The sequence below is a fragment of the Schistocerca serialis genome, chromosome 9, assembly GCF_023864345.2.
Source record: "Schistocerca serialis cubense isolate TAMUIC-IGC-003099 chromosome 9, iqSchSeri2.2, whole genome shotgun sequence".
NCBI classification, from domain to species: domain Eukaryota; kingdom Metazoa; phylum Arthropoda; class Insecta; order Orthoptera; family Acrididae; genus Schistocerca; species Schistocerca serialis.
The window spans coordinates 399306575-399325035 of NC_064646.1; the positions used below are offsets into that span (position 1 = coordinate 399306575).

Genomic DNA, 18461 nt, shown 5'->3' on the forward strand with positions numbered 1-18461 from the left:
CAAAGGCCACATAATAGATGTTTTACAATCACATCAGGATAAAAAAAATGTCACACATTAAAGTAAACAATGGATAATCCGGGATGGAATAGTGACAATTTTATGAAACGGACTAATGCTAGTCACCATATACCAGAGATGTTAAGTCGCAGATAGGCACAACAAAAAGATTGTCGAACATCAAGGCCTAAAAGGCCTTCATTGGAATTAGACAACATACACGAACCCACCCGTTCAAACTGCCCCCCCCCCCCTCCCCGCCACACACTCAAGTCACACACACACACACGACCACAGTCTGGCTGATGCGGCCTTAGCCGAATGATATTTTTCTAAACCAGATGCTATAGCAATTAATAATAATAATAATAATAATAATAATAATAATGTTGAACTCGAGAAATGCAGTTAAATCTCACAACTATGAGAAACATCCTCTAAAATCTATGTATAGTAAGGATGTGAAGCCCACACTTGTTAACTGAACAACATTTTCCATTACCATTGGAATGAGCACAGTATCAGTGATACTGGACCATGGATCAACAGAAACATGTTACCTGGTCAGATGAATCACATTTTCTGCTCAACAGGTCGATGGTCATAGCCGGATACGTGAATGGCCGCTCGAAACATTAATCATGCCACAGAAACAGGCCGATGGGGGCAGTGTTATGCTTTGGGGACATTCATCTGGCCTTCCATGCAATAATGCTTTTGGGAGGCATTATGACAGCTGCAGACTACATGAAAACTACTGCGGACCACCTGCATCCCTTCGCACTTGATATCTTTCTCGACAGCAATGGCATCTTCCAGTAGAATAACTGTCAAGTTCACAGGGACAGAATCATGCTATAGCAGTTTGAGGAGCATCACAGTGAACTTGTCATTTTGGGCAACGGATTTACCTCATCTGAACACAATGGAACACATCTGGAATGGTGTTGGGCATCAGCTCCAACATCCACTGACCACAAGCCCGCAATATATGGGAACTGCATGACCTGTACTTAGAAACAGGTGTCACAAATCACCAGAAACCTATGAAGGATTTAAATGCATGCTACGCAGAATAGCTTCTGCGCTGTGTTCCAGAAGTGGAGCAACATGTATTAAGCAGGTCGTCACAACAATTTGGCTCATTGGTGTATCTGCAATTCATGAGAGCTGTTGGATTTCTGACATTCATTAACTACACAAACAATTTATGAACTGTGAGAAATATAACATTATTAGACTCCTAATCGAAATACTCATTACTGCTGAATACATTAAATGAGTTTTACATGGAACCATTATATTTCAGACGTAAGAGGAACTATTAGGAATAACTTAGAAAATAATACCTTGTCTGAAAGTGGCTGCCTCAGCACTGCAGGTACTTCATTGTCAAACATTTGTGCATTGATGTAATGCGTAACACGGCTCAACAGAGTCCGGAGGTCATCAAGTTTTGGCATGCGCTGATCAAGAGCTCGGAAGAAACACCCCTTCACACCAGCTTGGAACAAACAAACAGTTCCATAATTAACTTATTACTTCTACAAAATAAAAAGACTTGTCTAACAGATATGATTCTAATTTGTTTGTTAAATTATATTATAATATTTTATATTCTTCAGCTTGTTTATTTCATTAATGTCTTTTTGAGTATTGTTTATCCTAAGTAATTTTCCACAAAAATAATACAATTATGAAAGTTGTTATTTATTTTGAACTGTGACTGATAGTTGACAATAAATGTGAACATACTCTGATATAATAGGGTAGATAAAAAAATCTTCTAAACACATGGCAGCAGGAGGAAAGATACACGAGAATTTAGAACATGTGCAAGGTTTAGGAGCCAGTGGCTCCTTTCAGCTAAAGGCAAAAGAGGAGGGGCGAAAGAAAAGGACTACTCTCCCCATTTTCTCAACTGTGCCAGTCCTTTTCATTCATCCCTCTTCCTTCCCTTACAACCCTTTTACCTGAAGAAGGGTCACTGACTCCAAAAGCTTGCACATTTTCTTAATTTTTAAATGTTTTTTCTCCTGCCACTGCTTGGTGTGTTGATTTTTTTTATCAATCTAATTACATGATATTTTCAAGAACTGATTATTTTCATTGCATTATGTGACAATCAATGTTTCTCACAGTTTATCACAAAATGTGTATATTTATTTGGTATCTGATGCTAGGATAGTCAACAAATTCATTCAATGGGAAACATTATGTGTGTGGTTAAATAGTTATAAATATAACTTGTCGATATGAATTGCCAGCATTCCAGCCAGAAGATAAAACCATTGCCCAATACTGAAGTTGACTGTGACCTAGATTCAATTAATTACAACCAGAAAGGAACCTGTAAAAATTCAACAGAGTGGAATGTCATCGTTAAGCATTTTCCCCTATAGTTAAAAGTGCAGCATTACTTCTCACCATCAATAGAATGGAATGCCAACTTCAAGCACACTGAGAATTCATGGAGTGACATTTTTGGATGAATACAATGTTCTCAGTTTACAAACACTTCAAATAAAACGCCCGAGCATTTGATAGTTATCTCCACCGTCGTCAGCAGGAGACAGACAATGGAAGAGACAGCTACTTAAAGCTGAAGTGTTTTATTCATAGTGACACAGCTTGTAAAGTGAGAAGCTATTATTGTAGAATGCCACAATGAAAGACTCCAAAGATACAGAACATTCTAAAGTTGACAATGGCAGTATGTGACAACTGGTAATCATAAGAGCCTCCCAATCAGTCTGGACTTGTTCTTAGTCACATTAGTTTCACACAATTCAGTTGAAAAGAAGCTATCCATCAGCAAATGTAGACAAAGTGAAAAGTCTGCACGCAACAAAACTGTTCAAGTTCCAATTGACTTTTATGGCAATGAAGGTAGCCTGTCTTCCATGAAATAATACAGAAAGGGAGTGGCTGTTTCCCCAATACAGTGAAGTGATGGCAGAGTAGTGGCACAAGGGCTCAGAAAGACCTTAGAAATTACAAGCATGCTTTTAATGGAAAACTGGTCAGTATGTTCAGTTAGAGAAGTACTTGGCATGAAAAACTCAAGTTTTTCTTTAGCTATTTTGATATAGCTGTTTGCTTCTCAGTGTAACATGAACGAATGCCATGCATTATTGTCAACAACATTAATTTGAGTGCTAAGTATATTTTCATTTCAATACAACAAACACAAGTACTCAAATTAGGGAAAAATGAAAAGCAATGAAGAAACACAAGCTTGCAAGAAATAACACTGAAACAGGAAAAAATAGCCATAAGATAAAATGCTTTTTTTCTGCCTGTGCATATCACACATTTCTCAGTGATCTACACTTCTCCCCAGTGGAGACTTGGCCCAGAACATTAAGAGGTAAGAATACTGAAAATGGGCTAAATAAGTTTTTTGAACAGTTTAATGTCCGATGTTCATACTGAATGACATGTGCAAGACACAGAAATTTAGAGACCTGGAACACACAGTCTGTAGATCAAGTTTTCAACATGTTATGAAAGGTGATTTCAGCTGTCACTTTTCCCGCACATATTATAGTTAAAGGGGAGTCAGGTCTTTGCTGTACAGAACTGTACAATTTGCATTTTATCCCAGGTATATCACTATCAATTTACACAAAGCTAATAAATAACTTGAAAATTTCAATTTCTCATTACATATGTTACTTTATCTCTTAACAGACTTACAATAATTCTACCATCATCAGCACAGTATACCCCTTGAATTCCTTGAATATGTAACTGTAGATTATCTAAATGTAACGACAAAAGCACCCAACATTGACTCCTTTGCACATATATAATGATTTCTCTTCACGTTGAAGATAGTGACTCATACTTACTCTCAATTAATGCAACTCTCTTCATTCTTTTACTTTGGCCAGATACATAATAACTACTTCCCATACACCTAACACCACAGTATTTAAATTTCTCAAACAATATTGCTGGCACAAGAAAATGTTTTGAAAAAGTCACAGAAAAATCGTATTTGCTGCACTACGGTATTATCTGATTGATCAATTGAAAAGTGCCATTTTTTTATGAGGGTACAATTGTGAAAACAAACTGATAATGTGGAAGTGCTGGATTTTGACAGATGTCAAAAGATACAAATTCCAAACAAAACTGCAAGCTAGATTGTAGTTTATACCAGGATCCTCATACTATTGGCAATGTTATTAGTGATATAGCTACCGTACATGTGCAAATGTTTTCAAGCACATCAGACAAAGAATAGGTTCAGAATTGGATACTCTGAGATGTAACAGCCTGTATTTTCCACTGTTGGATACTCTGAGATGTGAACTTCTCATATTGCTAGAATTTTCCTCTATTTAAGGACCATGTGGTAAAAGGCAAAAGATTTCCCCCCCCCCCCCCCCACCACCACCACCACACACATATATATTTACTACCTGTTGCTGTTGTGCTCTTGGCGTCTCTTTCTCTGAAAAGTGTCTACTGAATACATTTAACTTCATAAACTTGCCATGATGGATGCCCTTTATGATATAATAAATGGAACATTTAAAATACCTGCCAAGGGTGTCCTTATAGCAATTTCATTTTCAGATGAAGACTTGTGGAATAATCCTATATTAATAAAAAACTGTAGCTGCTTCACCTTCCAGTCCATCTCTTCTTGAACGGCTTGATGACCCATTAGTCTGAAAAAACAACAGCTGACAGGTACAAAACTGCAAAGAGGCAACAATGCTACAATTCTGAACAAAGTCAATAAAAATTATATGAGTTATTTGAATCTGAAAATGCTCAACAAATGCCTAACGACAGTGAATTTAAAAAAAAAAAAAAAATTACTTGAATTTACATAAAATTTCTAGGTTACATTTGAGAATCAACAATGCAGAAAGCATACAACAATCACAAAATGCAATGTAATATTTCCAACTGATACACTTTCTCAAATGCTGTTTTTATTTAATTGCACATGGAAATTCAAAATATACTTTAAGCCTTTTTATTTCTACAAGCCTAGAACAGAGATGATTTTTTTTTTAATTTTTTGCCCATTTAATATTACTCAGGATCTGCTGGGCTAATAATTTAGTCTCCTACTGGTTAACTATTGATGACGAGACATGCATATTGTACATTTTTATTTCACTCTCTGTGAAAATTTAGTACTGCTGTTTTATTGATCAGTTGGTTTAAGCAGAACCAGTTAATGAGTAACTCTGCGACAGAGTTTATTTTTTCTTACAGATGCTAATTTTTTAAGCTTCTGTTATAACTGTCGTGTCAGAAAATAATACAGTTCTGGACAAAGACTCACTATAAACAGCACAAGTATTTATGTGAATGACAGTGGCCCTAGCTGGAAAAGAGTTGGGACAGTAAATGAAGAAACTATCCAGGTTTCTAAATAATATATCCAAGCCACAGACTGGGCACCTATGTATAATTTAGAAAATGCCAATTCAAAGTACAACTTTTTCAGTAATGAAGTGGCACTGAGATTTGAAAGTAACTTCCCAAAAAGGATATACAAGATCCAAACCACAAAACATACCAAAAAGCCCTGGATAACCACTGGTATTAAGATTCCATGCAAAAGGAAACGAGAACTGTACATTGCCACAAAAAATTCAGACTACCACACCCAGCTAAATCACTATAAAAAATACTGAAAAGTACTAAGCAAAATTATTCAGAGTCAAAGAGTTTGTACCTGTGCTCCAAAATTAATAAATCTAGTAACAAAATCAAAACTGTATGGGAAGAGATAAAGAGTGAGACTGGTGCAAATTGCCCCAGTAGGTCCCAAAACATTGTTCTCAATAATGAAGATAGACAGGTACAAAATCAAAATACTGTGGCAAAAATTTTCAATGAGCATTTTCTAAGTGTTGCTGAGAAAGCAGGTCACAATGGCTCCTTAGAAGAAGCATTAAAAATACTGAAATGTCATTTCCCAAACTCCATAGAGCAGACAGGTATAGCCCCTATAACAGTACAGGAAGTAAGAAAAACCATTATTTATTTAAAAGCACAAAATTCAACTGGTGTTGATGACATCTCTAGCAAATTGCTAAAAACCTGCTGCAATTAGTTCAGTGAAGTCCTAGCTCATATATTCAATGCCTCTCTCAAACAAGGTATCTTCTCTGAAAGGACGAAATATGCTATTGTAAAGCCCCTCTACAAAAGAGGCAATGCCTCATATGTTAAAACTACCATCCTATCTCTCTCTTGCAAAAATACATTGATTTTGCAATCTGTCTAAAGTCTTTGTGTCTACCTACAGTGCAAACAACAGAAAACAGCGCTAGATGGTAACAATAGTCACATAGAAGGGTTAGAGTCTGACTGGGAACAGTAAAATATGGAGTTCTACAAGGTTCTGTCCTTGGTCCCTGCTATTCCTCATATATATCAATGACCTACCATTGTCCTCAAACAAAGGAAGCAATTTTACAATGTAAGCTGATGACACAAGTATTGTGATGGACAGTAAGATACCCTCTGATCTAGAATTAAATGCCAACTGTTTACTTGCGGATGTTCTGAAATGGTTCACAGTACATTCTCTATCAATAAACCTCAGCAAAACTAATTACATTCATTTCCATTCTGGTCACAAAAGTCCACAGGAAATAAACATTATATGTGAGAGCCAGCAGATAGAGAGCACAGATTGTTTGAAATTCTTGGGCAAATATATAGATAGTAGGCATAAATGGGAACAGCCCATCAACCAAACCCTGAAAAGGCTCAGCTCCGTAACATTTGCCATTCGGATAATCGCCAAAATCGGAGACATCAATGTCTCAAAATCTGTTTACTTTGGTTACTTTCATTCATTTATGTGTTATGGAATAATCTTATGGGGCAATTCACCACTATCGAAAAAGGTTTTTTACAAGTCAGAAAAAGGTTGTCCAAATTTTGTATGGAGTGCCTCCAAGAATCTCATGCCACAATCTTTTTAAACAAATAGGGATCCTAACCACTACTTCACAAAATATATTTTTAATCATGACATTCATGCTTCACAATCCTTCTCAATATGAAACTACTGAAATGTACCATCACCATAATGCAAAGAGGAAATGTGACATACAATGTGACCTGAAAAATCTGTCCCTTGTGCAAAAAGGTGTGAAATACACATACACAAAAATCTTCAATGCACTTCCAAGTAATATAAAGTGTCTATGAGACAAAAACGTACTGTTTAAAAATAAGCTAAAGGAGTTGTTGCTTGAAAAAAGTTTCTATTCTCTCGAAGTAGTCTATAGCAGAAATAGCTAATTTCTTTCCCAAATACTATTGTATATTCCTACCCCAATATATCTTGTTGTGTTAATCAGATTAATTGGTAACCTGTAAAAAGTTGTTTGGACAAAACCAGAATGATATATCTGGAACTCTGCTTGTGTGTGTAATTTTATCTTACCGATTGTGTTTCCAACTTATATTATTAATCTTTGTTTATTGTCGTTATGGAAACTAATGTAATAATGAATTAAATGTTTTTTACTCGTTCCACATCCATGTGTTAACATCTACAGAATACGTATTGCAATAAATAAATAAACATAAATAAATTCTTTTGTTAATTCTGGAGATATGTCTATTAGCTGCCTTTTATAGTCAATGTGTATTAGAACCCCTGCACTGAAAGACCCAAGTCGAAACAAGGCCCCGGGGATAGACAACATTCCATCAGAACTACTGAGAGCCTTGAGAAAGCCAACCATCAAAAAACTCTTTCATCTGATGAGCAAGATGTACGAGACAGGCAAAATACACTCAGACTTCAAGAAAGCAGGTGTTGACAGGGGTGAAAATTACCAAACTATCAGTTTAATAAGTCACGGCTGCAAAATGCTAACAAGAATTCTTTATAGATGAATGGAAAAACTGGTAGAAGCCAATCTCAGGGAAGATCAGTTTGGAATCCATATAAATGTCGGAACACATGAGACTTGTAGACTTAGACAAAGCTTTTCACAATTTTGACTGGAATATTCTCTTTCAAATTCTGAATGTGGCAGGGGTCAGATGCAGGGAGCAAAAGGCTATTTACAAATTCTATAAACTATTGCCATGAACCTAGAGCTTTCTAGTTCTAATACTATATGTAAGGCAAGCTATCTAGTATATGTAGTGCTTTCATGATGTGGCTAAGTATACTAGTGGGCCATATTGGTAAATGTAATAGCTAGGCACTGGGTGTTGCTTGAGTGACTGGTATAATTGATTCTCTGTTTATCTGCGCTGACATGTGTATGTTACGTTATGGTGCCTGGTATGTGTCATTGTGGCCAATGCTGACCAGATGTACAAAGTTCTGATCTATTAACTCTGTATACTTGTCATGTCTTAAGAAATTTAAAGTAATTAAAATCATTTGGAGATCTGGTTATTTACACCTTCAAACCAAAGAGTTCCCTTTTTTTAAATTATCAAAACATTTTTAGACATGGAGTTCAGTTTAAAGTAACAAACTTTTTGAGACCAAAAATTAAGATTTAAATATTTCACTCAGTTCAGAATTCTGAAGGTTCATAATTATAGTAGTGAGTTGTTTTGAGCTGAAGAGAGAATCATTGCTATATAATTGAGAGTTTGTAAATCACGCCAGCTTTTGTAGACAACTTTAGCCTGCCTTTTGTGGTGCTGCCAATTAAGGACCTGCAACCAATACGGTTTGCAGTTCCAGACTACGTTGCTGATCCTTGTTGCAAGAGTCTGTTACAGCTGACTTCACATGGTGTAATTATGCCTTCATTGCTAGGCAGAAGATGAGCTGTTATTAGAAATTTGAATGAAGTTCCACTCAACTGTATCAATCGAATAAATCCAGCTCTCCACTCCTTAACCGTATATTTGCCACAGAGAATAAGGCTGGTTCAAAACTCAGTACAAGTGTATCTAAAAATGACGTGAACTTATTTACAGTCTAGAGCTACATAACTGACCAATGTTCATTTGTCAATGCATTCCTCGCATCCTTAAAAAAACCAAACATAAGGAGAGAGAGTTTTGAAAATCAGAAGGTACGAACTGATGTGATTCTTTTTCTATGATGTCACAATGATCTACAAAATCTAAAAATAAATAAATAAAAACAATTTAACTATCAAACACATTGATTCCGCATCGCTTACCTGTAGCGTAATTTGTATATTCAGTTGGGATGTTTTCTTGTTTTAAATAAAGTACAGTTGCCATAAAACACTGTCTGCCATATCATTTTATAGCATACACTAATTTCGTATCATTTTGAAAAACAAAACACCAAATCAAAATATTACAAATATGATGGAAATTCAATGCACTTACTTTGTATAAAAACACTGCAATTTTTTAAAGTACTTTTCCCAGTTTCCCAATGGGAAATGATACATAGCTGCAACTATTAGATTTACTTTTGAGGCAAAAGTTGCAGTCCTGAAGTCCTTGTTAATATAAAGTGAGGGAAGTAAGACCACGTTCAGGTTAAAGATACTTCAACTCTTAAAATTTTATCAGAAAATTGTAGAAGTACTCTTAACAAAGTTCTTGAATTTACTACGCTCCAGGAACATGCTCGTGTGCAAATTATTCTGTGACAGTGAAGTTATCACATCGCACATAACAGGTGTAGGTGACATCAAGCTGATTGTTAGATGTTTTAACCAGCTACCCGATTTTGCTGTGACAGTTCTAGAGTCATTCAAAGAAAATCTACAGCCAGTAACACACAAATAAACAGACCATGCAAAACTAGTTGGAGGTGACTAACCTACTGATGACAGACTGGAATATACAGGGTGAGTCACCTAACGTTACCACGGGATATATTTCGTAAACCACATCAAATACTGACAAACCGATTCCACAGACCGAATGTGAGGAGAGGGGCTAGTGTAATTGTTTAATACAAACCACACAAAAATGCACTGAAGTACGTTTTTAACACAAGCCTACGTTTTTTTTAAAATGGAACCACGTAATCAGTGCCGTTTGTTGCATTGTAAAATGTTAATTACATCCGGAGATATTGTAACCTAAAGTTGACACTTGAAACCTCCGACGTTCAGTTGCGTGTTGTAACAAACACGGGCCACGGTCGGCGAGCAGCATCTGCAGGGACATGTTTACGATGACGACCGTGTTTACGTGTGTGGCTGTAGTGCACTGTTGTGGTTTGGTCTAGCTGTCGCAGTGTCCGCATATAGCGCTTGCTGCTATTGTTATTCTGCACTCATCTCCACACGCAGACCAACTGCAGTACACCGTGTTACCAGACGTCTGTGATAGTGTAGCGTTGTAGGAACTGTGACCATGGTGCATTCGAACTCTGAAAAGGCGGAGATGATACTCATCTATGGCGAGTGTCGACGAAATGCAGCCGAAGCCTGCAGGGTGTATGCAGAACGGTACCCGGACAGAGAGCATCCAACGTGCCGCACATTGCAAAACATCTGCCGCCAACTGTATGCAACAGGTATGGTCGTAGCACGCAAACGGGCCCGTAACAGGCCCATCACAGGAGAAGCAGGTGCAGTTGGTGTGTTAGCTGCTGTTGCCATGAACCCACACGAGTACACGGGACATTGCGAGAGCCGGTGGACTGAGTCAAAGTAGTGTCATGCGCATACTGCATCATCGCCGCTTTCACCCGTTTCATGTGTCGCTACATCAGCAATTACATGGTCATGACTTTAATCATTGAGTGCAATTCTGTCAAAGGGCATTAACAAAATGCATTGCAGTTCTACCTGTTTACCGATGAAGCGGGTTTCACAAACCACGGTGCTGTGAATCTACGGAACATGCGTTACTGGTCCGTGGACAATCCTCGTTGGCTCAGACAGGTAGAGCGACAGCGACCGTGGACTGTAAATGTATGGTGCGGAATCATTGGCGACCATCTCATTGGTCCTCACTTCATTGCAGGGGCCCAAACAGCTGCAACATACATCGCATTTCTACAGAATGATCTGCCAACGTTGCTCGAAAATGTCCCACTGGAAACGCGTCGATGTATGTGGTATCAGCATGATGGTGCACCTGCACATTCCGCAATTAACACTAGGATTACCCTTGACCCTAGCCAGGATGTTCAACGGGCGTTTCATAGGACATGGAGGACGCATAAATTGGCAAGCCCTTTCTCCTGATCTTACACCTCTGGACTTCTTTCTGTGGGGTACATTAAAGGAGAATGTGTACCGTGATGTGCCTACAACTCCAGAGGATGTGAAACAACGTATTGTGGCAGCCTGCGGCGACGTTACACCAGATGTACTGCGGCGTGTACGACATTCATTACGCCAGAGATTGCAATTGTGTGCAGCAAATGGTGGCCACCACATTGAACATCTATTGGCCTGACATGTCAGGACACACTCTATTCCACTCCGTAATTGAAAATGGAAACCACGTGTGTACGTGTACCTCACCCCTCATGGTAATGTACATGTGTGTCAGTGAAAAAGACCAATAAAAAGGCGTTAGCATGTGGACGTAATGTGCTGTTCCAGTCTCTTCTGTACCTAAGGTCCATCACCGTTCCCTTTGGATCCCTACGTAATTCGGTGCTCTCCGATACACACGATCGAACAGCGGAGGAGTGGTACTCAAGCGTCAACTTTAGGTTACTATATCTCTGGATGTAATTAACATTTTACAATGCAACAAACGGCACTGATTACGTATTTGTTTATATGTTCAGATGTGCTAACAAAACTAACAGGGTTCCATTTAAAAAAACATAGGTTTGTGTTAAAAAACATACTTCTGTGCATTTTTTAATGGTTTGTATTAACCAATTACACTAGCCCCTCTCCTCACGCTCGGTCTGTGGAATCGATTCGTCAGTATTTGATGTGGTTTACGAAATATATCCAGCAGTAATGTTAGGTGACTCACCCAGTATATGGATTCACTGCAGGGGGTACAGACAGTCATGCAAAGTACTTCTAACACGTTTCCTGGGAACTATCTTTAACAACTAGTTCAGCAGCCTACATATAGCGGAAATATCTTAGATCTTGTAGCCACAAACAGACCAGACCTAATTGACAACGTCAGTATTGGAAAGGGGATTAGTAATCATGATGTCATTATAGCAACTATAGTTACAAAAGTTAATAAATCAGTTAAGAAGGCTAGGCGAGTGCCCTTGAAGCATACACAACACATTTTCTTCATAAGAACACTTAGATCCTCCAAGCCTCTTAATGGTGTGTGTTGGAGGCCTCATTATGTATCAAAATAATTTGAATCACCTCTATGTGCCATTCATAAATGATATGTGGGGATGTAGAAAATCAGTAAGCATCAGTATAGATTTAATTTTTCCAATTTTACAGTAACGAGCAATTTGTGAGTATTACATTTCTCAAAATCTAGGAAATTGTACTCTATCAATCTGAACAGTAAGAATCTCTGTGGTGCAAAACATCTCTCTTCTAACATATGTCACTCGAGTTGGTTGCCCATTTCCACAATGCTATCATGCCGATTAAGTATTTCCATTCTGTACTATTAATCCCATCCTTACAGGTTCAAGACTGACTAGTAATGTTCAAGAACCTGTCAAATGAAGTTTTACAGCTATCTTTGTAAACCATTTACATTTCCTTGCACTTCCTAAAATAAATCTCAGTAAGGCACCAAACTCTCCTACAAACAGTTTTATGTAATCGATCCACATTAAATTACACAAACAATGAAAAACTCTTTCCACGTAGTTTTAAAAACTGTTAATTGCTCCATTCAGAAATTATCATAGCTTCTTGAATATCTCAACAGCTCAGTTAGAAGTGTTAACAAATACAGGAAAGTACTTGCTTATTTGTAAAAAGCTATGTGTAAAATATCACGAATGTTTTAAAATCAATAACAATATTGCCTGGAACCAACTGTAGCAGTAAGAGGACACATTTGTATCAATCAATAATAAATATGAGAGTCTTATGTTGTGATTCCAACAATATGGACATGAATGTGCAATGAAACAAAATCATGTAGCAATTCCAATACATATTATCACGGTATCAATTGATTCTGATCTTATATATGGCCACAACAATAAACCTGTTAAATTAGTTTTCCCTTTAAAACTCAATCCCATATTGTAGTTTAATAGGTGCTTACTGTGTATATTTGTTGTTGTTGTTGTTGTTGTTGTTGTGGTCTTCAGTCCTGAGACTGGTTTGATACAGCTCTTCAGGTTACTCTATCCTGTGCAAGCTTCTTCATCTCCCAGTAGCTACTGCAACCTACACCCTTCTGTATCTGTTTGGTGCATTCATCTCTTGGTCTCCCTCTACGATTTTTACCCTCCACGCTGTCCTCCAATACCAAATTGGTGATTCCTTGATGCCTCAGAACATGCCGTACCAACCGATCCCTTCTTCTAGTCAAGTTGTGCCACAAACTTCTCGTCTCCCCAATCCTATTCAATACTTCCTCATTAGTTATGTGATCTACCCATCTAATCTTCAGCAATCTTCTGTAGCACCACATTTCGAAAGCTTCTATTCTCTTCTTGTCCAAAATATTTATCGTCCATATTTCACTTTCATACATGGCTACACTCCATACAAATACTTTCAGAAACAACTTCCTGACACTTAAATCTATACCTGATGTTAACAAATTTATCTACTTCAGAAATGCTTTCCTAGCCATTGCCAGTCTACATTTTATATCCTCTCTACTTCGACCATCATCAGTTTTTTTGCTCCCCAAATAGCAAAACTCCTTTACTACTTTAAGTGTCTCATTCCCTAATCTAATTCCCTCAGCATCACCTGACTTAATTCGACTACATTCCATTATCCTCATTTTGCTTTTGTTGATGTTCATCTTATACCCTCCTCTCAAGACACTGTCCATTCCGTTCAGCTGCTCTTCCAAGTCCTTTGCCGTCTCTGGTAGAATTACAATGTCATTGGCGAACCTCAAAGTTTTTATTTCTTCTCCATGGATTTTAATACCTACTCCAAATTTTACTTTTGTTTCCTTTACTGCTTGCTCAATATACAGATTGAATAACATCGGAGAGAGGCTACAACCCTGTCTCACTCCCTTCCCAACCACTGCTTCCCTTTGATGTCCCTCGACTCTTTTAACTGCCATCTGGTTTCTGTACAAATTGTAAATGGCTTTTCGCTCCTGTATTTTACCCTTGCCACCTTCAGAATTTGGAAGAGTATTCCAGTCAACATTATCAAAAGCTTTCTCCAAGTCTACAAATGCTAGAAATGTAGGTTTGCCTTTTCTTAATCTTTCTTCTAAGATAAGTCGTAGGGTTAGTATTGCCTCACGTGTTCCGATATTTCTACGGAATCCAAACTGATCTTCCCCGAGGTCGGCTTCTACCAGTTTTTCCATTCGCCTGTAAAGAATTCGCGTTAGTATTTTGCAGCCCTGACTTATTAAACTGATAGTTCGGTAATTTTCACATCTGTCAACACCTGCTTTCTTTGGGATTGGAATTACTATATTCTTCTTGAAGTCTGAGGGTATTTCGCCTGTCTCATACATCTTGCTCACCAAATGGTAGAGTTTTGTCAGGGCTGGCTCTCCCAAGGCTGTCAGTAGTTCTAATGGAATGTTGTCTACTCCCGGGGCCTTGTTTCAACCCAGGTCTTTCAGTGCTCTGTCAAACTCTTCATGCAGTATCATATCTACCATTTCATCTTCATCTACATCCTCTTCCATTTCCATAATATTGTCCTCAAGTACATCGCCCTTGTATAGACCCTCTATATACTCCTTCCACCTTTCTGCTTTCCCTTCTTTGCTTAGAACTGGGTTTCCATCTGAGCTCCTGATATTCATACAAGTGGTTCTCTTTTCTCTAAAGGTCTCTTTAATTTTCCTGTAGGCAGTATCTATCTTACCCCTAGTGAGATAAGCCTCAACATCCTTACATTTGTCCTCTAGCCATCCCTGCTTAGCCGTTTTGCACTTTCTGTCGATCTCATTTTTGAGACGTTTGTATTCCTTTTTGCCTGCTTCATTTACTGCATTTTTATATTTTCTCCTTTCATCAATTAAAATCAATATTTTCTCTATTACCCAAGGATTTCTACTAGCCCTCATCTTTTTACCTACTTGATCCTCTGCTGCCTTCAGTACTTCATCCCTTGAAGCTACCCATTCTTCTTCTACTGTATTTCTTTTCCCCATTCTTGTCAATTGTTCGCTTATGCTCTCCCTGAAACTCTGTACAACCTCTGGTTTAGTCAGTTTATCCAGGTCCCATCTCCTTAAATTACCACCTTTTTGTAGTTTCTTCAGTTTTTATCTACAGTTCATAACCAACAGATTGTGGTCGGAGTCCACATATGCCCCTGGAAATGTCTTACAATTAAAAAACCTGGTTCCTAAATCTCTGTCTTACGATTATATAATCTATCTGAAACCTGCCAGTATCTCCAGGCTTCTTCCATGTATACAAACTTCTTTCATGATTCTTGAACCAAGTGTTAGCTATGATTAAGTTATGCTCTGTGCAAAATTCTACCAGGCGGCTTCCCTTTTCATTTCTTAGCCCCAACCAATATTCACCTACTACGTTTCCTTCTCTCCCTTTTCCTACTGATGTATTCCAGTCACCCATGACTATTAAATTTTCGTCTCCCTTCACTATCTGAATAATTTCTTTTATTTCATCATACATTTCTTCAATTTCTTCATCATCTGCAGAGCTAGTCGGCATATAAACTTGTACTACTGTCGTAGGCGTGGGCTTTGTATCTATCTTGGCCACAATAATGCGTTCACTAAGCTGTTTGTAGTAGCTTACCCGCATTCCTATTTTCCTATTCATTATTAAACCTACTCCTGCATTACCCCTATTTGATTTTGTATTTATAACCCTGTATTCACCTGACCAGATGTCTTGTTCCTCCTGCCACCGAACTTCACTAATTCCCACTATATGTAACTTTAACCTATCCATTTCCCTTTTTAAATTTTCTAACCTACCTGCCTGCCCGATTAAGAGATCTGACATTCCACACTCCGATCCGTAGAATGCCAGTTTTCTTTCTCCTGATAATGACATCCTCCTGAGTAATCCCCACCCGGAGATCCGAATGGGGGACTATTTTACCTCCGGAATATTTTATCCAAGAGGACACTATCATCATTTAACCATACTATAAAGATGCATGCCCTCGGGAAATATTACGGCTGTAGTTTCCCCTTGCTTTCAGCCGTTCGCAGTACCAGCACAGCAAGGCCGTTTTGGTTAGTGTTACAAGGCCAGATCAGTCAATCATCCAGACTGTTGCCCCTGCAACTACTGAAAAGGCTGCTGCCCCTCTTCAGGAACCACACGTTTGTCTGGCCTCTCAACAGATACCCCTCTGTTGTGGTTGCACCTACAGTACGGCTATCTGTATCGCTGAGACATGCAAGCCTCCCCACCAACGGCAAGGTCCATGGTTCATTTGGGGGGGGGGGGACTGTGTATTTAGGATTTACTTATTCCACACTGAAATTGTTTAGATACCACAAGTACAGCAAGTATATTTGTTAAGTTCCCATCATACACCTTACAAACTGATGAAGGTTCAAATGTATCAGTAATTTTCCTCCACAAATTAGAAGTTCCATAGCGGTTTTCCTCTCATACTGCTGGGATAGAAGAAAGGATACTTACACCCAGGCTAGGAAGTAACACCAAGCTGAAGTTTTCTTACAATTTAATGGAGTATTCTTTATGATAAACATCTCTGACAAATTGAAAATGACAATCACGTGTTTTTGGAGTGATCATGCTTCTAGTTTTAATTGTATTTTATGTTTTTTATTCATCAGTGAGCCTCTGAGTAACTTCAAATTTATTTTAAGAATTTTTTGTGCCATGTTCTCTTAGTTTCTAACAATCTGTTTCAAAAAACAGCATGAGAACTGTCAAATGTTGCTGATCTCCACAAGAAACCATGACTGGTCAAATGCATATAATGTACAAGATAGACTATTAACCAATATTCTCCTACCTGGTCATTAGCTGTGCAGCATAAAGACGTTCCCAACCCGTCCATGATTGTTGATCAGCTTCATTTGGTCCAGTTTTCCGGCTTGATGATCCATTCAAAATGTGGCGATACATTTTGGCAAGTTTCTTTACCCCTTCAGTATTTAATTGTTTTGAAATCAACTGTACAGTCTTAGTACCTGAAACAACACACCCTTAAAAATAATGTGAAATTGCAGACACCAGCATTAAACACATTCATATTGTAGTTGAAAAGTACACATGTGGAATAACACGAAAACACAGCCTTCAGCTGAAAACTGGTCTGAAACGACAACGCTATACTGGTCATCACTCCACTGAGAGTTCTATGCCATCTCCATCCTGTCTGTGAAATTACTGAAAGTTTTGATTTGGAATATACTGTTAGGCTTTGTATTTTAAGTAACATTCCTTTGTCACCTATTCCCCAACCGGGTGCATGCCAGGTGCCTAATAGGGGGGCTAGTGGACGTAACTGGAGGTTTGAAGGAAATTAAACAACTCTTCAGCAGAGAAGAAAACCTTTGGTAGGGTGCAGACAGCAGAGGAAGCAGCCTCTGCTTTCTGAAGGCTAAAGAAGAGAGGAAGTACTGCCTTGTGACAAAGAGAGATCTTCAAAGGCTGAGGGGGTAAACCCTTACAGATAAATGTCAGATGCATTAGGCTTAGTAGGCCAGCAGAAGAGTAAAATATGTTATTGCAAGAACCACTGACAAAAGGATGAAAAACTGGAACTCAACAACAAGATAAAAACAAGTTCAGAGTGGGAATATTAAATGTAATGTAACAGCAAACAGTGAAGAGATTGTAGACATAATGGAGAGGAGAAAGATTCACATCATGGAAATGGGTGAGACCAAATCAAATGGAAAGAACTTACAACTGCTAAGATACAGGTACAAATAATACTGATATGGCGACAATAAAGCGGCAAGGAATGGAGTGGGTCTTGTGTTTCACAAAGCCACTGATCCTATTACAAAGTGAAAGGATAATTAAAGCCAAAGTGAATGTAGGAAAAGGAGGAGGAGGAGGAGGAGATTAGTGTTTAACGTCCCGTCGACAACGAGGTCATTAGAGACGGAGCGCAAGCTCGGGTGAGGACAAAGTAAGAGAGTATTTGAATGCTCAGATCGGCATTGACAGAAATGGATCCAAGGAAGTGGACGTTTTGGATGTGGAAAAAGAAATGTTGAGGGTAAAGAAAATCTAAATCTGTGCACAAGGAATTCACTCTTAGGAAAGAATATATTCTTCAAAAAACAAGATAGCCATAAGATTACTGGATATGGCATGGTTGGTACATCTAAGACAGTTATCTACATCTTAACACACAAATTAATTGGAGAAAAAGCGAGGGACACCAAAGTTACATCAAGTGAATGTTTGGATAGTGAACACAGCTTACTAGTAGCTGATCTAAATTATAAGATTAAAAGAGGGACTG

At 38.2% G+C, this 18461-nt stretch overlaps 1 protein-coding gene across 1 annotated transcript in view; it reads right to left on the reverse strand.

The window, feature by feature from the left end:
- Window positions 1-18461, reverse strand: part of LOC126419792 (myb-binding protein 1A) — a 114157-nt gene that overhangs the window by 57156 nt on the left and 38540 nt on the right. Inside the window, exons 7-9 of the mRNA XM_050086976.1 lie at window positions 16995-17172; window positions 4552-4682; window positions 1350-1504 (exon numbers count right to left, since the gene is read on the reverse strand). Coding sequence (XP_049942933.1) covers window positions 1350-1504; window positions 4552-4682; window positions 16995-17172 — 464 coding nt within the window. The remainder of the gene's footprint in view (window positions 1-1349; window positions 1505-4551; window positions 4683-16994; window positions 17173-18461) is intronic.